Below are 22,629 nucleotides of genomic sequence, written 5' to 3' on the forward strand. Positions count from 1 at the left end.
CAAAAATATACTTTTCCGACCAATAAGTGAGCGAGAGAGAGAGGGAGAGAGATAGAGTGAAAGGGCGCGCCGTCGGCGGTTGCATCCGTGAATATTGATGATCGAGCAATGCGCTTGGGCGATCAGGAATTCTCTCCAAACGTTGTGGAAAACGGAGAAAGAGGGCAACGAGCGCGAACTGCACTGAAGAAAAAGGGGGCGAGAGAAGATAAAAACATGACACGATCGCACATGATGCCCACATGGTGTCGTCGTGGTGTGGAAAATTTTCAAATATTTTCTGTTAGCTTAAGCAATGGGCGCTGGCTACGACCGGTGCAGAATCCCTAGAACGTAGTAAATTAAGCAACGGCGGCCTCTCGTCGTACTGGAAAAGCCTCCCCGACACTTATTGGATTTAGATTGTGCAGCGAATTAGTAGTCGGTGTGGGTGTGTGTTTGTGTATTTATTGTTTCTTCTTTTTCGCTTTACCACTTCTCGTTCCAGGGGAGGAGGGCAAGCAGCGAACAATTCCGTCGTTTTGTATTTTTGTTTTCGTTCAGCTTCACGCATACAGACACACACACACATAGTGCCACACCACCGGACGTGCGCGGCTTCGTGTTTCGCCGTTTTCGCCGTTTTCTTTTCCCAGTCCAGTACGCGCTCGAAGGAGGTGTAAAGGCGGAGAAAAGTTGGGTGCCACCCGGGAGGAAATTGCGTTACCATTATTAGGCACTAGCAGCAGCAGCAGCAGCAGCAGCGCCAGCGTACTTTCGAAACGTGCCAAACGCTTTCCGTTTCGCGTAATTCTTCGCTGCGTTCGACGCGGAGGAGCGAGGTGTTCGTGGGGGCCAGTGTGGAAAATCGATAGTCTCAGCGCATTGGCTGGCCCACGGTTCAGTGCGTTCGAGATTGGGTTGGAGGAAGCCCGCACAGTCACACACCACCGCAGCGACCGTTCACGTGTCTGCTGTGTACGCCTGTCCTCCGTGTGATCGTTCGATCGCATCACCGCCAGCCATCGCCATGTCGCAGATGGGCCGCGCCGTCAAGAACCTGGAACCGCCACGTCCGCTCAAGTCCACGCTGAAGCAGCAGCAGCACGTCCATCTGCCCGTCTATGAAGTTCAATCAAGTAGGCCACGTGTTTTCGGGAAGTGTTGTTTTCGAAGTGTCATTTGAACGCATCCACTTTTCTCTCTTTCTGTATGACCTACTGCTTCTTAGTCGAAGAGCTCATCACGCTGACGGAAAATGTGGCCGCCAGCCTTGCCAGCGGCTGCAACAACGCGGACGGCGTGAACGCACTGCTGGCCAACCTGCGGCTGCACGGGCCGCAGCTGGAGAACGTGTCGAAGGACACGCTCGACCGGGCGCTGGTCATCTTCCGGAACGCATCGCAGGACGAACGGCTGAACATAATGACGCGATTGAATCTGCTACAACTGATCGAGCTGCGCGCCAAATCCTGGCAGGTATCCGATGGTGCAAACACCTACTACAAACACAAGGCTACAAATGTGGAGGTCAGTGGGTGGAGCTGCACGCAAGGTCAGAAGGTCGGTTTTAACGGTGCACTCTGTGTGTGTGTGTGTGTGTACTTTCAGCCTGACATTTTGGCCGACCCGAACCTGCTGGGATCCTCCCCGCCCATGGGCCAGGCTGTTCCCGCGCTGGCGCCGGGCGAGCTGATACGGACCTCTGGGAAGTTCCCGAAGCCGACGAAGATACCCGGCAAAACGTACTGCAAGGACGAGATTGTGATTCGCAATGCCGACTCGGGAAAAGGTAAGCCCAGCAGCAGGACGTCTGTGGTGTGTCTCTCCTTGCGGAAGCAATTTTTGAGTTATTACAAACGTTAAACATTTATAAACGCCGCCTCCGTTGACGATTTTGTCTCCCATTTACCTTTCCTCCGTACCGGACACACACGCGCATACCTCCCCAACCATCCGCGTGTCCGTCCGTCCGCGTAGTAATGGGAATCAAGGGACGTAGAGTGCATATGATAGAAGAACTGTCGGAAACGGTTATTTCGTTCCAAAGAGGTAAACGCGCCCCGCTGGCCTTCGTGTTCCGTGTGTTAGCCATTACTCACCTGCCACCACCTCACGCACGCACGCACCGCTGCACCTGCGACGCGTACGCCCTCCGCTTGCGTACTGTGTGTCGCGTGTGTTGTAATTAAACGCAAGTGCAAGCGCACCGCCGCCACCAACATGCTAAAATCACATATTTCACCCTAAAAAACAAGATTATCGTCGTGTACATTGCATCAAAGCTGTTTTGTGTGATCATTTTAACAATCTGCTAGCACTTCTAATGGTTTGGTCTGATCTTTTCGCTCTGTAATATCTACCTCTATCGTTTTTCCTGGTCGTATGGTGGTCTGCACCACATACCGATCGTTTTCCGGTTGAGTTTTACAAAAAAAAAACTTAACCTGATAAACGAAAATAATTTGCACATTTAACAAAAAAACATGTTCTCTTCGCTAACGTACCACCTTACCAACCCACTCGTTGCACATGCCTTTTTCACTCGGCATTCACGTGTAATAAAACAAAACAAAAACATTACCACCAGCACGCTCCAGCTTTTCAGTGTGTGTTTAATATTGCTTATTTCGTGTACGTGTGTGTGCTACTGCTGCTAATTAGAACCGCAACCGGGATGAAGAAAGACACTAATTCTTGTTTGAGTGTACGTTTTTCAGTCGCTACCGGGGCTAAAGAGCGACTGGTGCAAATTACCGGTCCAAATGAGGAAAAAATCAAGTAAGTGTGTTACTTAAAACAATGCCAAACGACAAGATCGCTTCTAAATGTCCGTCTTTTACCTCCCTCCAGCTATGCAAAGCAGTTGATCGAAGACACCATTCGCCGTAACGCGTCCCCGGTACGTTTGGACAATTCCCAGGACGGATCCTGTAGTTCTCTGGCGTCATCCGGCTCGGATGAAACGGTCCCGAGAAAGGAGTCGGCAGGATCCGGTGCAGCAAACGCGCGCAATTCCCTCTCCGGGGCCATGGTGGCAGAGATGGTAGCGAACAGTGGCGCGAACGGTATGGGCGCTTTCCTGTCCAACCAGCAGCAGCAGCAGCAGCAGCAGTCGGCCGCGGGCCCGGGTGGTGCCCTAAGTCTGAATCTCAGCGGCTACTCGCAAACGCCGCCATCGTCCTACACGCACCCGAAGCTAACGCGCAACGGGTCGCAAAACAGTGGCCAGCGCAATAGCGCCGCGGGCAACGGAGCCGGCCTGCTGCTGCACAGCTTCTCCACCAACGATGCGTCGCTCGGCGAGTACAAGTACACGGTGAACGTGGGTCAACACAATCTGAAGATTACTGGCGACTGTTTGGAGCTTGTCAAGGTGTGTTTAGCGTCCTGCCGTTTAAGCTTCGAACGCGCATTAAGCGATGCTTTTCCCTATCCCGCCAGGTCGCCAAGCTGGTGCTGGACGATTACTTCAGCAGCAACGAATTTCTGGCCTCGGTAGACATGTGCTCCAGCTTCGATCTACCGAACACGCTTTCCTCACCGGTGGGAGCGATGCCCGGCCAGCATTCGCTCATCACCGGCACCCCGTTCGTGGACAGTGGCGTCGGGCTGAACACTATCGGCGCCACCGTCGGCGGCGAGCTGATGGGCGGCGTCGGAGGCAACAGTCTCGAGATCGACGATGACGTGTTCATCGTCGAGGCGGGCTCCTCGGCGGCCACCGGCTTTAAGCCGAACGAACTGCAAACCAGCGGCAGCGGCAGTGCCCTCGCAGCTGGCAACAATGGCCTGAGCCGGTCTCGTCGGAGCCATTTCTCGCGCAAGGATAGTGCGGGCGATGGGCTGAAGGAGGCGGCAGCGGCCACCGTCAAATCGGATTCGAACCCGGGTAAGTGGCGAGATGACTGTGGTTGCAATGAATAACATTTGCCTGTTTCTGGAGAGAGAGAGGAGCACGTTGGGTGACGGTTTGAATAACTCTTTTTTTTCTTTCTGTTGTTTCTCACCCAAAATCGGCCCTCCCGCTAGTGAAACGAATCGAATATGAGCGGCTGATTTACTACTCAAAGTCACCGTACTCGTGGGATCTGCCCGCCGACTGGAAGCGTATATGTGAAACTCTTCCTTATTTGGTCAAAAATAAGGTAAGACGAGCCGCTACCGTGCCTACCACGGACGGTGACGGTGGTGGTGGTGGTGGTGATGGTGTGACCGTGGAGGTGAAGGGGAAAGCTACTAAAACCGGGTCGCTTGAGTGTTCCATGCTTCATACTAACAGCAACACCGGTCAGCATTTGTACGATGGCAACAACAACAACGTGTCTACTACTAACACTACTAACCGCCGGAACTACTACTACCTCAACAAGCACGTGGTGTTGCAGCGTAACTCCATTCTCAGTGCCAGCAGCTTCGACATGGGGACAGGCATTTCCGTACTCGGCCACAGCAAATATCACCATCCGCCGTATCATGCATTCATCACCAAGCACGCTAACAACAACAATCTGAGTCAGCGATACTCATCGTCCACCAATCTAACCGCTTGCTCATCGAACATTACTAACAGCAGACAGCAGCAGCGGCCGTCCGGGCGACTGTTGATACGATACAAATCGACCAGTGATTAAGAGCAGTGCTTTACACTTACATTCCGTCCGTTTCTGGGATTTTTAAAACGATGCTGGGAAGCAATCGCGCCACCATGCCTTAAGAAAAGAAAACAAGAGCTTACAGATTAGACATTCGTTATCGAAATTGTTGATACAATCAACGGCTAAAAATGTGTTTAGATGGGAAAGGAATGTATATGGACAATTTTATTGCAAAGAAACGGTGCTTCCACCTTAAAGAGGAGACAGTACAGGGTTTTCCAGGGGTTCCTATAGTTGCGGGACACTTCTTTGACTCTTTCTTATGGGCAGTGAACTTCATATTGGACTCTATGGCTCCTTGGTTGGACATGCTCTTTGGAAATTCCTATTAGATTTGACCAACAAGGGTACTATAAAGCCCAATTCCCATTGCATTAAGTTCATTCAACGGAAGAAATAGTCAATAAAGTGTCGTACAGCTAAGATAACTCATGGAAACCCTGTAAGAGTAAAAAAACGAGAGTTTTAACATGACTGTAACTAATCGGGAACAAATTACCTCTTTTTCTAAGCATCGCCGGTGAAGGTTTACTTACTAACACGTTAATAAGGGTAGCGGGTAGAGGGTAAATGGTGCTCATCTGGAATGCATTTTTAATTAAATTCTCCTTCCTCCTCATTCTGCTCCCTCCCCACTAAAGGATATCGAAGATCAGAAAAACCGTTTTAACGGTGAGCAGTTTCTCGAGATGAAGAAACAGGCAGCGAAAGAGTCGGGCAGCAGTAGTCTGGTGGGTCAGGGCGGTGGTACCCCTAGCAGTCTGCCGGATGGAGGAGGAGTCGATGGCGAGCAACCACCAGCGAAGGACAGCACGGAAGGAGCTGGCGCCGATGATAATAATAACAATAATGGTGCATCATCGGGCATCGTCAGTGCTGCAGCACAGATGGAAAAGATCGGTGCATGAGACACATGCGCATGTCACTACGCAGTCGTGTGACCTTTAACCTTCCGACTTGGGGCGCTTCTTAAAACCCCCCTACATCCGCCTGTTGCTGATAAGCACAAACGAATCGAACGCGTTTTTTTTTTCTTTGGGTTTGACGATGATTTCGAAATTTAAAACGAACTCTTAGCATAAGTGTTGTGTACGTGTGTGTTGTCCTAATGCTCGCGGCATTAACACTGTTTCCCCCCAGTTTGCACTACACTCTCATTTTTGTTTTTACATCCTATCCAAACACAATATCATTTAGCTAGTAAGAGAACACACTGCTAAGAGCGCATTAACACTAACCCCCGCTATTAACGCTAATGAGATTAACCTTTTTGTTTTAATTCGTAATGTTTATCTGAACTACTATTTTCCCTGTTAGGATCGATTGCTTGTTCGATCCTATCCGGAAAGAGGGAGCCTGAGAGAGGGAAGATTTTGTTTTGTCGATGGCACCCAAAGCATTGCTGCGCTTACATGCAACTTTGAAGAAGCTGAATATACACAACCTCCAGGAGCTATCCAGGAATGCAGCTTCGTGGTACTACACAGAGCCTTTTTTCCTACATCGGTCCCCGGACCGATGAGAGTTTGCGAGTTTTGTGTACTTTTCCTTTAACACGCGGGGGAAAATGGCGAACAGTAACCAGACAGCTCGTAAAATAGTGATATTTTGAAGAATGTGGTTTTATATGCCAAATAATACTATGTAATAATATTATTATTAATATAACAAGAAATAGAGGTGGGATAACAACAATCTATGCAACCATCGCTGTGTAACACAGAACAACAAACGAAAGAGAGAGAGGGGCATCAGCAAAAACCGGTGATAAAATCGCAGATATGTGAGCGAACTCACACAAGAAACACTCACTCATTATTAATATTTACTCATTATTATTTTTAATCCTTCAGCAGCAAAGGAATTTGTGAACACCTTCTCCTCACCTTTTCCTTCTCTGCTCCCAGCTGCTGTTGGATTGATCGTGTTTAGCGAAGAAAAAACAAGTTAACACAACTCATAACAACAGATTTGATGTGTATTAAATAACTTTCTAGTCTCAGCGAACGAGAGAAAGGGGGGAAAGGAGCAACAGTCTCTCCGTGTCGTAATCCAGTCCCTCATTCGCAAACACGCGCGCATACGTACAATCAAACATTTTCCTTCATTTTCTTCATCTCAACACAAACAATTGTATTCGATTTCCCAATCCAATGGAACGAGAATTGATTGTTTCATGCTGTGCTGTTTATTCATGTTTTGCAAAAAAAGAATGAAATCATCTCATAATTCTCATTTTAGATACAAAATTTTGAAATTTTTGTTTCTACACGTAACGAAGATGTGATTATTTTTTTTCCTTTTTATTTCCTTCCTTTCTAAATGAACGACACCCCGACTCGGCGCGATTTTCGTCTTTTGTTTACTTCTTTTATTTATTGATTATTTATACAATTTATAATTGATTATTAAGTATGTTTTTCTTTGTGTTTTGTTGTTGTTGTTTTGTTTCCCGTTTAACCGTACAGCAACGCGGAAAAGGAATTTAAATTTGTTTTGTATCGTTTTTGTTTTATTCCCTTCTTGATTTCTCATACCGAAACGCTCCTCCCACGTGGGAATTGTTTGTTTTGGTGATGGAAGGGAACTACTGAGTGACTGTGTGCGCAAGGGAAAAAAGGCGGTTAATAGTTCTTTTTTTTTTGTTTTTTAGGGAACTAAAACAACGACTAGAGAGATAAATGAAATTTATATCTTTTATTTACACACTCACCCACTCACACACACGCTCAGAGACAGCGGGGGGAGAAGATAGGGTGTTGTCTGGTGTCCGGGGGAGATATAAGGGAAGAAGCATGAAGAAAGGGAAGCAGCATGTGTGTGCGGTGGCATTACTAAGTTAGCTACATTTAACTTATCGCTCACTACACCCACACACACCCACACACACACACGCAGAGCGAGAAACAAACCGATGTATTCTAACGGTAAACAATGGATAATAAAAACACATATATCTAGTACTTAAATATCTCTGTGCCTTTGCTTCACGTTCGAGGGCGAGAGTAGGCGATTTCTTTCGAAAAACTACTGCAATTATGCTGTTATGCCTTTTTTGTTTGTTTGTATGACCTAAATTAAATCCCGGCTTGTTTTATTCGATTGTTGCACACAACGTAATTCAAGCATATCACCGGGAGACGAAAGAAACAGAAAACAAAACTGGTGATATGGAACACATTGGGCACACACACCACATTAGGTGAGCCAATGCAATTGCATACAACCATGACTGCTTGCTATTAATGATTCACGCTAAACGATAAATTATAAACGTATTGGGAAGGGGGGAGTCGTCGGAATTATGTGGAATCAATTCCACCACAAGCGCACGCAGCGGCAGCAGCTTTCCTTACAACGCTTTGGCATTCAAAACCAAGGCCTGCTTCGAAGGGGTACGTATTGGTACTGCGCTTAAAAGTTCGGCTGAATGTTGCTAATACTCAGGCCCATGTTCTTCGCCACGTCCACCTGCGCGACCGCCGCATCCTTCAGCGAGTACAGATGCACCAGGCTCATCTCCGTGCGCGCCAGCTCGATAGCCCGCTCGAACAGCTTGATCGCCTCGACCAGATTGCCGCGCTGCACCTCGATCGTGCCGAGCGTTTCGTACGCAAACTCGCACTTGCCATCGATCTGTATTGCTTTCTTGATCAGCTTCACGCCCTCGTCGATGTCGCCCTTCCACTGCAGCTGCAGCAGCCCCCGGTGCACGTAGATCTGCGCATTGTCCGGCTCGACCTTCAGTGCGCGGGCGAAGCAGCTGTCCGCTTCGTCGAACTTCTGCTCCTCGGTCAGTACCTGAGCGAGGATGCTGTAACACTCGACGCAGTCCGCGTACTGGTCCAGTATCTCGTTGAACCGCTTGCGGATGCGCCCGATGGCCGATTCGTCCCGGTTTTGGGCCGCCTGCCGGTACGAGGCGTAGCACAGGTGCGTCGCAATGATGCCGGACGTGGGGCAGAGCTGGTACGCTCGCTCAAAGTCCGCGATCGCATCGTCCATCCGGTCGGTCAGTATGTACACCTGGCCGCGGTGATGGAAGATGTCCCCGTTCGTGCTGTCGATCGTTTCGGCGCGCGCAAAGTACTTGAAGCATTCGCCCGGTGAATCCGGTTCCGTTTGCATGGCCAGCGAGGCCCGCTTGATGAGGGCGTTCGAGCGGAGCCGCTTGTCCGCCGTTTCCAGCTCAATTACCGCGTCCAGGTCCTGTTTCGCCTCCTCGTAGCAGGCGATCAGGTTGTAGAAGGTGCCGCGGAGCAGCAGCGCCTCCAGCTTGTACTCCGACTCGGACTCGCTCTTCTCCAGCTCCTCGGTGCAGGCCGCCACAATGCCCTCGTACTCGGCGCTGTCGAACAGGGCCTTCGCCTTGATGAAACCCTTCTGTTCCGTGCTGGCCACGACCAGCTTGCCAATCGGATCGTTGTTGAACGAGCTGAAGTAGCTCTTGAGGAACTGCTTCGACGGGTAGGTCGGTTTCTTGCTCTTCATCGCTTCCCGCCCATGCTGCTGGCCCAACTCCCGCAGTATGCGATCCGCGCTGACCAGTGTCGCTTTGTTTTGAAACCGATCCACTATGCAGGCGGCCGTAATGTCCTCCAGCGCGCGCGACAGATCCTGCTGCTGCTCGTACGCCTTCGCCCGGCGGACCAGCGCCTTCGCGTACGCCGGATTGCACTCGATCGCGCTGGTGCAGTCCTTAATGACGGCCGCCCAGTTCTGTAGCTGCTCGTACGCGGCCGCCCGGTTCTGGTAGTAGGTGGCCCGGTCCGTCGCCTCGTACGTGGGACAGTGCTCGATCGCCGCATCGTACTCCCGGATCGCCAGGTCGTACTTCCCCACCCGGAAGTGTGCGTTGCCGTCCGTCTTGTGCTTGTTGGCCAGATCGCGCCCGGTCAGCGGTTTTGCATCGGCCGCTTGCTGCTTGCCGGCGCCCTCCGACGTGTCACCATCGAGCGAGATGGTTTTGTCCTTCAGGTCGGCCAACCGCTTCTTGGTCAGCTTGTCGCCGCCCTGGTCGGCCGATTTGCGCCAGTACAGGTAGCCGAGACCGATGGCCACGGGCGTACCGATCAGCAGCGCCAGCTGCCATTTGGGGAATGTTGATCCCGTGCTACCCGTCGTCATCGCCTGCTACAGATAGTGCGCCGGCCCGCACCAAAGGGGTGAGAGAGAGAGAGAAAGAAAAAAATAATAATGAGAAAAATGGTAACCACCTCCCTTTTTCCACACTTGTTATCTGCGGCTTGCGGGTGTGTATGTGTGAGCTTTGACATGATTACGAAATGCCTCTTTACAACACCGTGACACTGGTTCGTGCGTGACCCTGAACACACTTTAGTATTTCTACACAAAAACACTCATTCTCGCATCACAGAAAAATAGTGATAAAGTCAATAGAGAGACACGCTCACACACACACGACCGCTTTCCTATTATCGATCCACACAAGTCAGCTGCTTACCTTTGAATGATTTTATCCCAACATGTACGGACACACAATTTGTGCAATTTTGTAAATCGAACGAGGCCGTCCCGCCTGGGTGCAGGTGCTGGTTGCTACGCTTTCTGCGATACTTGGTGGCAGAAAAATGGGCGCCGACAGTTTCTACTTCCGGCCGCTAGCTGTGATTATATAATTTCATTCACCGCTTCACAGAAAACCATTTCCCTACACAAGCCCGCACGCAACCACGGTACCACTGGAAAAAAAAACAAGTGAAGACACTTTTTTGTGTTTTTTCCCCCCTCTATCGGGGCCGCTGCGGCGAAACGTGCTCGTGACAGTTTTCGGTGCGCGGTTTTGACAGCGCGCTTTCAGTTTCGAACGATGGAGGGGGAGGGGGGGGGGCGTTTTCGCCCGTGTATGTTGACAGCTGGACGACGGAGCTTATTAGGCTGCGCTCTAGTTGAGCAGATGGTGCACATCCAATGTAATCGTTTTTAGGTTTAAAAATATTTGATTTTAGCATTCGTTATAAATTGAAATGTTGAACGCGCTTGTATGGAAAGGAAGTTTAGTTCTGGACTTTTTCTTGTTTTAATTTGAAACATCAACTTAAGACGGTTTTGGTCTTCTTAAGCAACTAATGAGCTTGACTGTACTTTGACCCGCTGGTATACTCACAGCAGGATACTAGGAATGAGCCTGGAACGGCACTTCGTGCTAAGAATGGGAAAATGTATCAATTTACATTGAACCATTCTAAGCACAGATTTATCCCACTCTGCCAATACGCTTCTGACGACTGACGGCTTGCTTACTCATTCTACGTGTAAGACAAACGACAAGGGTACATTGTTCTAGATTGTCTTGAAATTCTCCCTCGCACTCGGACGTCGAGTTCGCTCACCTCCACCACCACCATTGCAATGGAACGGCCAAATGCCACGATGATACCGGTGCAATGGATTTAGTTTTTCCATGACCTTGAACTTGCCAGCAACGCTTCGACGGCACAGCGGATATCGCCGCGCGCAGTAAGCCGTGGTTTGGCACCGCATGACGGATCTGTGTGCGAGCGCGCGCCCTCGCGCGTACTTATCGCACCATAAATTCAGATAATGGCCACAAAACCGAAATTCAACCTCCGAATCGCTTTTGGGGCTGTGGATTGAGCGTGCTTTAAATTTATCTCAACCTCTAACCCCGCATACATCGCGTGCAACCGAAAATGAGACATGTGTGCGCGCGCTCGCCGTAACAACTACACTTCCATTCATTGGTCTTCTAAAAATGAATATCACGATCTGCGCCATCGATCGGGATTGCGGGAAGCGGTGCTAGAGAATCGGCAAGAGAGGAAGAGATCAATCTGGCGCACACGGTCGCGCGTGTCTGGGTCCAAAAAGGGGCCGCTGAATTGCACAACCTCCACACGTTTTAGCGCCAGCGCCAGCAAGGGGCTCAACTTGCAGTGATTCACACGCAACGGAAATTTGGTGAAACAATCACGTGCTTTCCGCCATCTCACATGCTTTTGTCGTGACGATGTCGTACGAATTGGTCGGTGCGGGTAGGACGGGGTTGCAGGGAGGGAAAGCATGCCTTTTTTTGCTTCTTTTTCTTTGCCGCCGGGTGGGGGTAAGTATTGGCTCTTACGCAGCACACACCTACATACATTTTTCCGCAACATGAAACAGACGGAACAGTGATGTGCCAAAAAAAATTCTCCCTTTAATGCGTATGCGTATAGAAAAAAATATTATAACATAATTAAGACCCTAATAAAACGTTTTTTTTTTTCAATTCAACTTGAATCAAGGAGCGAAAAATTTCACTATTATTAAAAACTTAAACTTTATCTAGTCACGAGATGATATTTTTTTACGGTCGGCACTGTAGCGGATACATTACTCGTGAATTGATGTGCGTACAGGCGGGCCGGGCACGAGAGTGTGTTGGTACACGAATTTGAACCATGACGTACAGCCAGAGACGGCCAGAAATATGCTGCGGTCTCGAGCGTCCGTCGGTCGGTGTGCGTTGTCTGTTCCATTTTCGCTCTCGTGCCGAACGGTTCGGCTTGGTGTGTGTCTCCGGTCCACTGTTTTGTTCCCCGGTAAGTTCTGAATAAAGTTCAACTGCAAGTGAAAGCTGCAGCATTTCGTGAAAAGTAACGTTTGCTAAACGTCAGTTTTCGAGCGAAGAGAAATGTAAACCCTTCGGTTGCCATGGCTGCTCTCTGTGGGAATGTGTGTGCACTTGACTACGCGGCGCGATCGCGCATTTCACGTTGACAACACCGAGAGAGAGAGAGAGAGACACACACACCAGGGTGTGCTGCGATCGAATGGGTGGCCGCCGTGTGTCTTTTTTGAATAATTCACCCAAACGCCTTTTTCGTAGTAATTGGTAATTAGACGGGGTATCGCTCAGTACAGATGTTTGCGAACAATTGCAATGAAAAAGCGATTGAACACGCGCACACGACGCCGCAGCCGCCGCCACCGAACTGTGTGAGATATTTCTGTCCCTCGTCCCGGCACTTTCGGGTTGTGTGAAAAAGAGGTCGCGAACCGTGAAGTGAAGGTTGCGCTTTAAAAACGCACAGTGAAGAAGAAAGTGATGAATAATGAAACGTAGAGGAAATGGGAGGATGGGAGTGTGCAGCTGCAAGAAGAAAGGCGGGGCGCACCAGCGCCGGCGAAAAACAGCTGGCGGCACACAAATGTTTCGCTTTCGGTATTAGGGCTTCTTTGTGCGTGTCGCTGTGTCTGTGTGTGTGTGTATGAACGATGAAGCTCATTTCGAAATTGCATTCTAGCGGGCAAAGCTTCTTGGTGGTGTTGGTGGCCGTACCGTCATTATATCCTCCTGCAGAGACGGTGTGACGTAAACAACGCGTCTCCAGATCGAGGGGACCAGAACCTAACCTAGCCCACGGTGCTGGTACTGTGGCGTCGCGCGTTATCCGAGAACAAGGGCCAAGCGCCCCAAGCAAACAAGCATTCCCCCGTCCGCGGTCTAAAACCAGTTCCCGGTGAAAAATCCAGTTAGATCTAGTAGCCAGACTAACCGGGCCGGAATGATGATGATGATGGAAAACCTAACACCGGGAGATAAAGCATTCCAGTGCCAATTATAATAAAAAAGATTAAATCTAGCAGGCGATCTAGAAGCAGAGACACCCGGCACAAGAAGAGAGAGAGAGAGAGACCGCTGCGATGGTCCGGTGAGGGTGGCATGTAAATATGTGCCTGAGGGCTTTTAATCGGCGGGTGTGTACGACGAGGTATGGCTAAATATAGGCGCGCAAGAGACACGGACACGGTGTGCGAAAGCCTTCTGTACACACTACCCTTTGGCCAACCCCGCACACACCACCGACGAAGAGATATCAAGCGGGCGAGACACACAACCACCGCCCGACACCGCAAACAATCGTGACGATGATGAACGTGCGGCTGCTAAACACAAAACGCTTGTGTGGTTGTGTGCTTCGACCATACACACGCCATTGACACGTATGCAGCAGACTCGGCCACCCTTATCCCAATCTTGCGGGGTGTAGGCAGGCGTCCGTTGAACTGCGCGAAGATACACACGCGGCCGTCTTGCGCTTCGCGTCGCTGTTCTTGCGATTTCGAAAGGGCTTCATGACGCGAGATCCCAATTTCTCGCCTTACCACGAGAGGGATGCGGATGAGGGTCAGGTCTCGGTGGCAGAAAACAACGTGTCCGACCTGTTTTTTTTGCGCGCACGAACATAAAAAAGTGCCATTGCCAAGCCACGTAATAGCGAGCGAGCGGGCGCGGGCACAAGGTGACACAACAGGATAGCCAAGGACATACATGGCGCCTGGGAATACCGTCACAACCACCACATCATCATCATCATCACCTGTAACCGGTTGAAGGCAGTCTTTTCTGGCCGTTGCCAAGCTTCTTTTAAAATGCACTTGATTAGCCACAGCTTTTGCGCCTACTGAACGTACGTGCGTCCCGTTCTCTCTTACGCACCACGCGATGACGCTGACCTTGAAGAAGAAGTGGTTCTGCATCGGGCTCCTGAGGTCCTGAACCGTAAACCCGTTTGTCAGCAAAGCCCCCCAGTGCCATCTTGTATTAAAATCAGGCCCAACCTACGCCCGTGTTGCCGCCAAATTTAAAGTGCCTTTTTATGGCGCAGTTTGGCGGTTAGCACGTTCTTCGTTGTATAAATTATACAGCACGAGATGAATCAGAGAAGCCTGACCGATCCTCCTTCTTCTCCAGTTTCGCTGATCTCGTGCCGCCAGGCGTCTTTATTGGCCGTCGGCGAGGGGGGCCGGTTTAGAATCGATTTGATCGTTTGTTTCTTGGAACCGGAAAACAAAGCGAAACAACAAAATACTCACTCACGCGCACACACACACACACACACGTATGGGATGGGTTAAAATGCTGGCGCAGCTGTCTTGTGCCGGGGTTCGCTTGGCCAACTAATGGAAACAGTACAATTTTTTATGCTTCATCGATCTTCTTCAAACGAAGCGGTTACGACGACGCCGCACGAAACAAAAAACGAAGCAATTCATACCTCCAACCTGCTTACGTCAATATTTGCTCTAGAGAGAAGAAGAGGGTGCGTTGGCAATTAACGCAGTAGGCTGCCGAAGGTAGAAGTGTTAATTTGACAGAGATTTACTTAACATTCTCCCCACCTCCAAACTGTGGCTCTCTGTGTTCTTCAAAAGGCACTCCCTGTGTCACAGTTAGTGAAGTCTAGCAGACATGTTTACAAAAAAAGGGCCACGGTTTCGTTTTTATGACACGTGTGTGGTGGCGTGTATCGTCGCCGGTAACGCAACTGCTGCTGGTTGCATGCATTTCCCAACAATGCGCAATTGCTGACCGTGTGGTATGCTAAATTCGGCGCTCTGTCTAACACACTTTCCTTTCATTTCCTTTCTTTCTAGTTAACTCCGTCACCTCAAACTCCGGTGTCTCAGTGACCTGTGAACTCTTGCCCACCGCCGCACGCGCACGCACTCCTTAGTCCACCCCGGGTGAAAGATGTCGACCGGCATAGCAGGTAAGCGGGTTTTGTTCGTTTTATATCTAGGATCGCAATACGTCGGCGTTAGGCTCCATTTACAGGGCCACCCTTTTCCGTGGGCCGTGGAATAAATTATTCACCCCCATCGACGAGACAGCCCTTCACACACACCGGCTGGATGCATTCGCTGACTTTCTTTTCCTAAACCTGGAACATCGAAGAAGCCGCTCCAAGCGGAGAACGTTCCAGATTGCTAGGTTGCCATAGCAAAAGCGTCGTTATTCACTGCGCCGCCCTCTCATGGACGCTATATGGGGCTGTAAAACAATTAAGTGGTAGTGGCCCTCCCCACACTCATGAATGGGTCAATCGAAATAGATTGTTTCTTTAGTGCATGGGATAGTTGTGTGTCTCCCCCGTCTGTCTAAGTGTGTGTGTGTGTGTGTGTGTAAAGAGTGGGGGATGCATTTTTGTTCTGGAATGTCGAGCCTCCCGAATACCCGAGCCGCAACCGAACGACCGACCGACCGATCGTATTGTTTGTTACAATTAATTGAACGCGTATGACACCAATAAAGCAAGCGAGCTCCAAAGCGAGCGCTTCAGCTTTCGAGAGCATTCGAGTGGGGTATTAATTGAATTAAAAAAACCCGTATTCCCACTCCCTCCAAAAAGGGGTAAGCCCGCATTTGGAACACATCTCGGGAAAGGGAAAGAAGCGGGCCAAATTTGGAAGATCAAAAAGCCGTTAACGTCTTGTTTTCAGTCAATCGGTCAAAATGAAGGAAAAAAACAGTCATCTCGATTAAACAACACTGTTGATGTTTGGTGGTCATCCTGCAAAGAATCTATAACCCCCTCTCGGCTAATCAGAGGCATGAACTGTGGGGTGAGGAGGGTGCTTTCATTGCGTTCGGTGCACACGGACAGCAACCCATCTGGCGCGTTTAACTACAAAATACATACTTACCTAAGATCAGGCGAGTGTGAGACCTCTCTACCCGCGGCCCAGGGTTATCGGTGGGTGACTTTGTTTTGGAATAATAAATATGGCTCTCTTTTCGTGGCCCGTGGTTCTCTATTGGTTGGGTGCGGCGCGCCCTGGGAACACATGTGCAAAGCGTTCGAAGTTTCCGTTACGGAGCGGAAATTGCATTCGCCTTTCTGGTATCAATCATTAGCCAAAACAACGCCGCTGCGATTGGGTACATTTGCGGTTCCGTAAAGCAAGCACAACACCACCGGCCGAGAAGGTCAAGCACAAAACCACTGGCCAAGAAGGTCAAAAGTGTATCCCAACATTGGAGCTTGAGGAACTCCAATAAAACGTTTTCTTCCAAAATTAGACTGTTTGCTAAATAGAAAGGCGAACAATGCTCAACCTGAAAGAGAAGATCCGCTTTTCTTGGGATCTCCATTCAGGGGCAGATTAGAACGCACACGTGACATAACACGGGCCCGCTTGACCCATGCGGGGGTTTATGTCCCATTTGAACGCTTCAAAGACACAATCGCCATTGATCGCGCCATCGCGTCGTCCTTGGACATATTGGAGCTATTTTTGCAAATCTTGTGTCCCCTCTCACGCTGCTGCCGTACCATGGGCGGGACGGACTAACTTTTTTCCTCAGTTCCTCCCCACAAAAAAAAACCAATGTGACAACGTTACTGTTTTGCGTATACTTTTAGGTTAAAATAGAACAGACCGGGGAGGAAAATGAACAATAGCAGCACCCGGTTGTGCGTAAAAAGCACTTCAATGCGAGCTAAAGGAACCGAGCTCCGAGGTCACACTGATAACGACATAGAACGTTACGCGCGCATGATGGCGCGATGGTGACATTCGGGGATATGGGTGTGGAGAGCTATTTTTTCCACCGTCAATCATTTTTGGCGGTACCACCGCGTGAACACCACCGCGCGCAATTGCGGCCACAAATGGCGCAAATGTTGGAGAGACGTCATCAAGTGCTGGTATCTTTTCCCCGGCTCCCAGCCGCTTCTTCACGTGCGTCGGTACAGGTGCACGATAAGAAAGGAAGCAGGGAGGTGTGGAACGGTTTTAATCGGTTCGTGATCATCGTGCCATCGTGGTAGGTTTAATCAGAGTAGCACACCTGCGGATGTAACGGTATGGGTGTGAATTGTGGATGAATTGTGGTTTAAGGCGCAGTATTCCCTGCTCGGAGTTGGACTTGCCCTGCTCCGGTCGACGGTGTCACCTTTCTGTACACAAGAAATTAGCGAAGACGAGATATCGGATGCACTGATTAGCGTAAAATTTTAGTTTTAGCTGTTTAAGTTTAGCTCTGTTGAGTCAGAGGATATTCAAAGCAAGTTGATATGCCTTAAAACTGTAAACTGTGAAAACATTTACAGGGTTTCCAGGCGTTTTCATAGTTGTCGAACACTTCCTTGACTCTTTCTTATTGGAAGTGAACTACATAGGATGGCAATTCGACTCTATGGTTCCTTTTTGGACAGGCTCCTTGAAAATTCCTATTGGATTTGTCCAACAAAGGTGGTATGGAGTCAAATTCCCATAACATCAAATTCATTTCATGTACGAAAGATTAAAAAAAAGTGTCCCGCAGCTATGAGAACTCCTGGAAAACCCTGTATACTATATAGAAACATTAACAATTTCTTACCTTTGCAAGAATGGCATCAGCACCAATTGATAAGACATTGTTGCTATGCGTTATGAGCGGGCTGGAATTGATAACATAGAGGTTTTGGGATGAGTAATGAGGGGTGTTTTTTTTAAAACTATATCTGCGACGGTTCCTGGTCTTTTACTTGGTATCAGTAATTTGCTGTAAGATTGCTGCCTCGTGCACCGCATGCGAGTGATAGATACGGTCCCATGCCGTAGCACGTTGCAAAAACACGACCACAAACACATAGCCCGTCGGCCCGTTTGGGGGCTTGTCTCCCCCTGGAGCTGGAGCTGTCGATGGTGATGGTGATGATGATGATGACGACGTTCGCCCGTTAGACGCAAGTGTTTGCGTACGTCGCACTCGCGTTATAAGGTTAAAGTACGGTCCCTTCAAACTACCGAGTGGTAGTCACCACCGACCGATCATTGAGCTAATTGTAATTGCGAATCGGAAAAATAGTTGTTGATAAAGTATACGCGCCTTATGATGGGTCCACCAGAGAGGTCAAGAAGGGGATCATCTCTCTCTTTAGTGGAGGATGAAACGGTTCCCGGTTACCGGCGGGCAGTAGGGATAGTAATCAACATAAGCACGCGTGTGTGTGTCTGTGGTGAGGAGCCGCACTGCTCCTCGTGCTTGTGCGAAATCAACATCAGTGGCCCATGCCATTCCACAAATAACAACGCGCAGCCAACCACCACCATCAGTATTGATTGATGTGTTTATGGTTTTGCGCTATGATAAGGAGACGGAGACACAAGCATGATATAGTTTTCCATTTCTGGACGTATGTTTTTCTTGTTCACTTTATGTGACTGCGCCAGCGTCGTCAATCGCAAACCAACCCTTCCCCGGTCCCGGTCGGGTTGATTTGTAGCTTCAATGCGTAATTTATATGTATTGGCTCGAGGAGGAGGAGGATGAGGGTCGCTGTGCTAACGAATGAACTGGTCGGGGGCCATCCGAATTCGCATTCGTTGATGAAAGATAGCAAAAGAAGCGACAGCGACGCGCAACAGGCTGTTAGTAGATATGCTCCACGTTGCCGTGGTGTTGTGGTTCGAACATTGGTCTAGGGGAGTGGTGTGGCGCAGCAGTAGCGTGTGGATGTCGTGTGGCCTTCGTGTGAAAACGTCAACAGCAAAAGCAGCAGCAGCAGCAGCAGCAAACCGATAAAGCCATGTGGCGTATAAATTAACCTACCGACGAACGAAACGACCGTAATATCGAAGTAAGGTGGTGATATATGCGCGCTCGATTGCAAATGAATGTGGCCGGAAGGGTACAGCACGAAACAATAGTGGGAAAGCATGCCCCCTCACTGTATGCACTCTTTTGTGGTTTGATGTCATTTTGATGTATCGGAGCCCACGTTGCGTATTGTATTACGCGTGAGAACGCCATGCCTGTTGTTGCTTATCTAACGCTGTTGTTTTAAACTGTATCTGAAAACAATGTTCTCTACATTTTTCCCTTATTTTCACTCCTTTGCAGGATGGATAACATGCCGGCAAGTGCTGAACATTATGGTGATCTTCGGCTTCATGCTGAACTATGCGCTGCGCGTCAACTTTACGATCGCGATCGTGGCGATGACGAAAACGCTCGTCAGCACGGTGACCGGTGACGATAACAGCACGACCGACGCCCTCAACCTGACCGACACCACGACCGAAGCGTCCGTGATCGATGAGGCGGACAAGTTCGAGTGGGACGCCCGCCAGCAGAACCTGATGCTTGGCAGCTTCTTCTGGGGCTACGTGCTGACGGAGCTGCCGGGCGGCCGGCTGGCCGAAATCGTCGGTGGACGGCGCGTGTTCGGCTACAGCATGCTGTTTTCCAGTCTGCTGACCCTGCTGACGCCGCTCGCCTCCAACACGCACTACATTGCGGTGGTGATTCTGCGTGCCGTGCTCGGATTCTTCCTGGGCGCCTCCTGGCCGGCCATACATCCGCTGACGGCGGTGTGGATTCCACCGATGGACCGGTCCAAGTTCATCGCCAACATGATGGCTTCGTCGCTCGGTGCCGCCATTACGATGCCGATCTGTGGGTTCCTGATTGCGACGGTCGGGTGGCAGAGTGTGTTCTACTTCACCGGCGGGCTCGGGCTGCTGTGGTCGGTCGTGTGGTTCCTGGTGGTGTTTGAGACGCCCGCCTCCCATCCGCGCATCACGCCCGAGGAGCGAACGGAAATCGAAACCGCCATCAATGCGGCCGGCAAGAAGAAGAAGCCCTCGTACGTGCCGTGGAAGTCGATCCTAACCTCGCCACCGGTGTGGGCCATCATTCTGACGCACGGTGCGTCCGTGTTTGGGTTCTTCACCGTGGTCAACCAGCTGCCCACCTACATGAAGTACATTCTGCATTTCAACATTAAGGAGGTAAGTGGGTTGGATTAAGCTGCCAACGGAGTACGGATATTACTTCATCGTCTCTTTCTTTTCCTTTCTCAGAACGGGTTGCTCTCGTCTTTGCCTTACTTTGGCAAGTACGCCATGGCTGTGATTTCATCGCATTTAGCTGATTATTTGAGAAAATCGGGTAAACTGTCGACGACTGCGACGAGAAAGATTTTCACCGCCTTCGGTAAGTAAGGAGAAGAAGAAGCAAATGTCCTCTGGGCTCTCTGTTAATAAAACTTTCCTTTTCTTTCTTGTCTTTTCACCTCAGCTGTGATGACTCCCGGCTTCTTGATGATCATTCAAGTGTACATGGGAGAGAACCGCTCCTGGGCGGTCGGTATCTTCACGCTGTCCCTCTTCCTTAATGGTGCCGTCACGGCCGGCTATCTCGGCAACGGGCTGGACATTGCGCCCAACTTCTCCGGCACCATCTTCGGTATGGCCAACACGCTCTCCTCGTTCGGTGGTTTCGTGTCGGCGTACATGGTTGGTGTGCTTACCAACGACAATGTAAGTTACTCGTACAGCAAATGAATGTCGCGAAAGTAGAGTTGCTTAAAATCTATCTCATTTTCTCTTCCCCTCATCAGCAAACCTACGGCCAATGGCAGATTGTGTTCTGGATTCTGGCCGTGGTGTACATTACGGGTTCCTCTGCGTACGTGCTGATGGGTACGGGTGAGCTGCAAGCCTGGAACAATCCGCCGGAGAAGGGCGACGGTAACGTTGAAACGGAGGAAGGCGTGCCGCTGCGCAATCAGGCCGCCGCGGTCAAGTAAACAGCGACAAGGCACACAACCGTGGCCGCCGAGTGTTTTTGTGTGTGTGTGTGGGTGTGTCCATTCTCTCTTACATACGTCAGCAGCAAACGGTGGGGATGGCGGCGGCGGTGCTGGTGCTATATTTGGCCGATTAGAGAGAGGTCAAACGAAGACAGCGGCAGCAAAAACAGTAAGATTCTCTATTTTAAAAGAGGCCAAACAGTTAGCCGCTGCTCCTAACTCCCTACCACCAAAAACGACAGAGGATTTTTTGTGAAAAAAAAACCCGAATGTCGTACGTTTACGCGTGAGCGTGCGCGTGTTCCGTAGTAAAAGAAGACACATTAAAGGAGGAAGAGCGATACCGAGGGATACGGAGAGGAGATTTGTCGTAGCATTTAATAACTTATTGTTTTAAAAGCAACCATCCCCCGCATCTATCGAATCACCCGGAAATGCTGTGCCTCGCGTGCCGAGAGCGTGCAAATGCTGTTATTTTAGTATTTTGTAGCCAGTTACAGCGTTAATAGGTGTGTAGAGCAATGAGTAGGAAATAGATCAGCGGAGATAGTGGTTTTTAATCCAGCTTTTTTCTGTTTTTGGTAGTAGAAGCAAATTGGGGGGAAACATCATCATGTACGACACACACTCAGAAAAGAAAAACCACGACCACACAGGAAAATAAGGAGTAGGACCTCTTTTAGAGGGCACAAGACAGAGAAACGGAAGCGATGTATCTGATTGATTCAGGGGGTTTGACTTAATTTTTAAAATGTACAAAAAGCGTAATTGTGTTTATGTGTGTGTGTGTGCTTATGTGAAGCAGGGCGTGGTGCAGTGTGCCGTGTGTGCGTCACTAACGGTCGTCAAGAGAGGAGAGAACGATTTTCATGTTTTAATGAAAATGGTGCAATCATAACGAATGCAAGTATATGAACATGACCGGAAAGAGCTGCTTGCTGTGTTGGGCCGTGGAAGCGGAACCGATCCAGCGGGGGCCTCTCCTCAAGACTTCTTTCCATCTCAGTACGAACGGGGGGTGTCAACTGAATGCCACACTGTGAGTAGCTTCACACACAAAAACCAATCCATCACACATGTGCTTTCCCAACGAACGGTGGGGCAACTGTTAACAGGAATAGATTTCTATAAATGTGCCTTTTTTTTACTAAGAACTCTTAGATATCGCGTGCGAGGAGCGAAGGAATCTTGTTAAAGCTACTTAGCGTACAGGTTTAGATGCGTGCGTGTGTATGTGTGCATAAACGTGTGTGTATGTTTAGGTCGAATCATGAAGCTAATCAGTCTACTTAAACTTTACAGAGACACGACGGTACTTGATATTTTATTTACAATGTGTTTTTCCCCATTTTTCTCTCTCTCTCTCTCTCTCTCTCTCCCTCTCTCGTGTACCAATAATATACATACACGCTAAGCGCGTGTACTGAACTCATTTTAAACAGATAGAAAAACTGAACAATAAAGTAACTGTGAACGTGGAAGTCCTTTCATGTTGAAGTCGGCGTTGTCGAAGAATGTTGAATGAATGAGAAAAAAGGGAGATCACAAATGATCAAAGGATGAAGCGGACATGCCTGGCATGTCATGAGAATTGTATCGAACAACCCAATTTAGAATGTTCTTTTCGTCTGCACACGTGCTCAGAGAACACGTGGAGGGTG

General features: G+C 49.5%; 3 protein-coding genes across 6 annotated transcripts; 2 read left to right on the forward strand and 1 right to left on the reverse strand.

Moving 5' to 3' along the window:
* The first annotated feature begins 790 nt into the window (after nt 1-790).
* On the forward strand, nt 791-7,606 carry LOC121597888 (eukaryotic translation initiation factor 4E-binding protein Mextli). Of its 2 annotated transcripts, XM_041924162.1 has the most exons (9): nt 791-1,118; nt 1,211-1,509; nt 1,591-1,771; nt 1,960-2,031; nt 2,700-2,760; nt 2,833-3,355; nt 3,424-3,871; nt 4,012-4,127; nt 5,279-7,606. In XM_041924162.1, exons 1-9 carry the CDS (start codon nt 1,010-1,012, stop codon nt 5,543-5,545), a joined length of 2,076 nt encoding a protein of 691 aa, XP_041780096.1. In that variant the 5' UTR covers nt 791-1,009; the 3' UTR covers nt 5,546-7,606. The 2 variants fall into 2 exon arrangements, with proteins under 2 accessions (XP_041780096.1, XP_041780095.1); XM_041924161.1 differs by lacking the exon at nt 1,960-2,031 and having other exon boundaries at nt 912-1,118.
* On the reverse strand, nt 7,293-10,443 carry LOC121597889 (mitochondrial import receptor subunit TOM70). 2 transcript variants are annotated; one of them, XM_041924164.1, is made up of 2 exons: nt 10,102-10,443; nt 7,293-9,767 (listed from the first exon to the last, which is right to left on the reverse strand). In XM_041924164.1, the coding sequence occupies exon 2, from the start codon at nt 9,762-9,764 to the stop codon at nt 8,052-8,054; it is 1,713 nt and encodes a 570-aa protein (XP_041780098.1). In that variant the 5' UTR covers nt 9,765-9,767; nt 10,102-10,443; the 3' UTR covers nt 7,293-8,051. The 2 variants fall into 2 exon arrangements, with proteins under 2 accessions (XP_041780098.1, XP_041780097.1); XM_041924163.1 differs by having other exon boundaries at nt 7,293-9,770.
* A 1,638-nt stretch (nt 10,444-12,081) lies between these two features.
* On the forward strand, nt 12,082-22,465 carry LOC121597890 (sialin). Of its 2 annotated transcripts, XM_041924165.1 has the most exons (6): nt 12,082-12,199; nt 15,039-15,154; nt 19,276-20,165; nt 20,238-20,370; nt 20,455-20,696; nt 20,777-22,465. In XM_041924165.1, the coding sequence occupies exons 2-6, from the start codon at nt 15,136-15,138 to the stop codon at nt 20,963-20,965; spliced, it is 1,473 nt and encodes a 490-aa protein (XP_041780099.1). In that variant the 5' UTR covers nt 12,082-12,199; nt 15,039-15,135; the 3' UTR covers nt 20,966-22,465. The 2 variants fall into 2 exon arrangements, with proteins under 2 accessions (XP_041780099.1, XP_041780100.1); XM_041924166.1 differs by lacking the exons at nt 12,082-12,199; nt 15,039-15,154 and adding an exon at nt 18,825-19,012.
* Nucleotides 22,466-22,629: the final 164 nt, after the last annotated feature.

This window comes from Anopheles merus, chromosome 3R, assembly GCF_017562075.2.
Source record: "Anopheles merus strain MAF chromosome 3R, AmerM5.1, whole genome shotgun sequence".
In the NCBI taxonomy this organism is placed as follows: domain Eukaryota; kingdom Metazoa; phylum Arthropoda; class Insecta; order Diptera; family Culicidae; genus Anopheles; species Anopheles merus.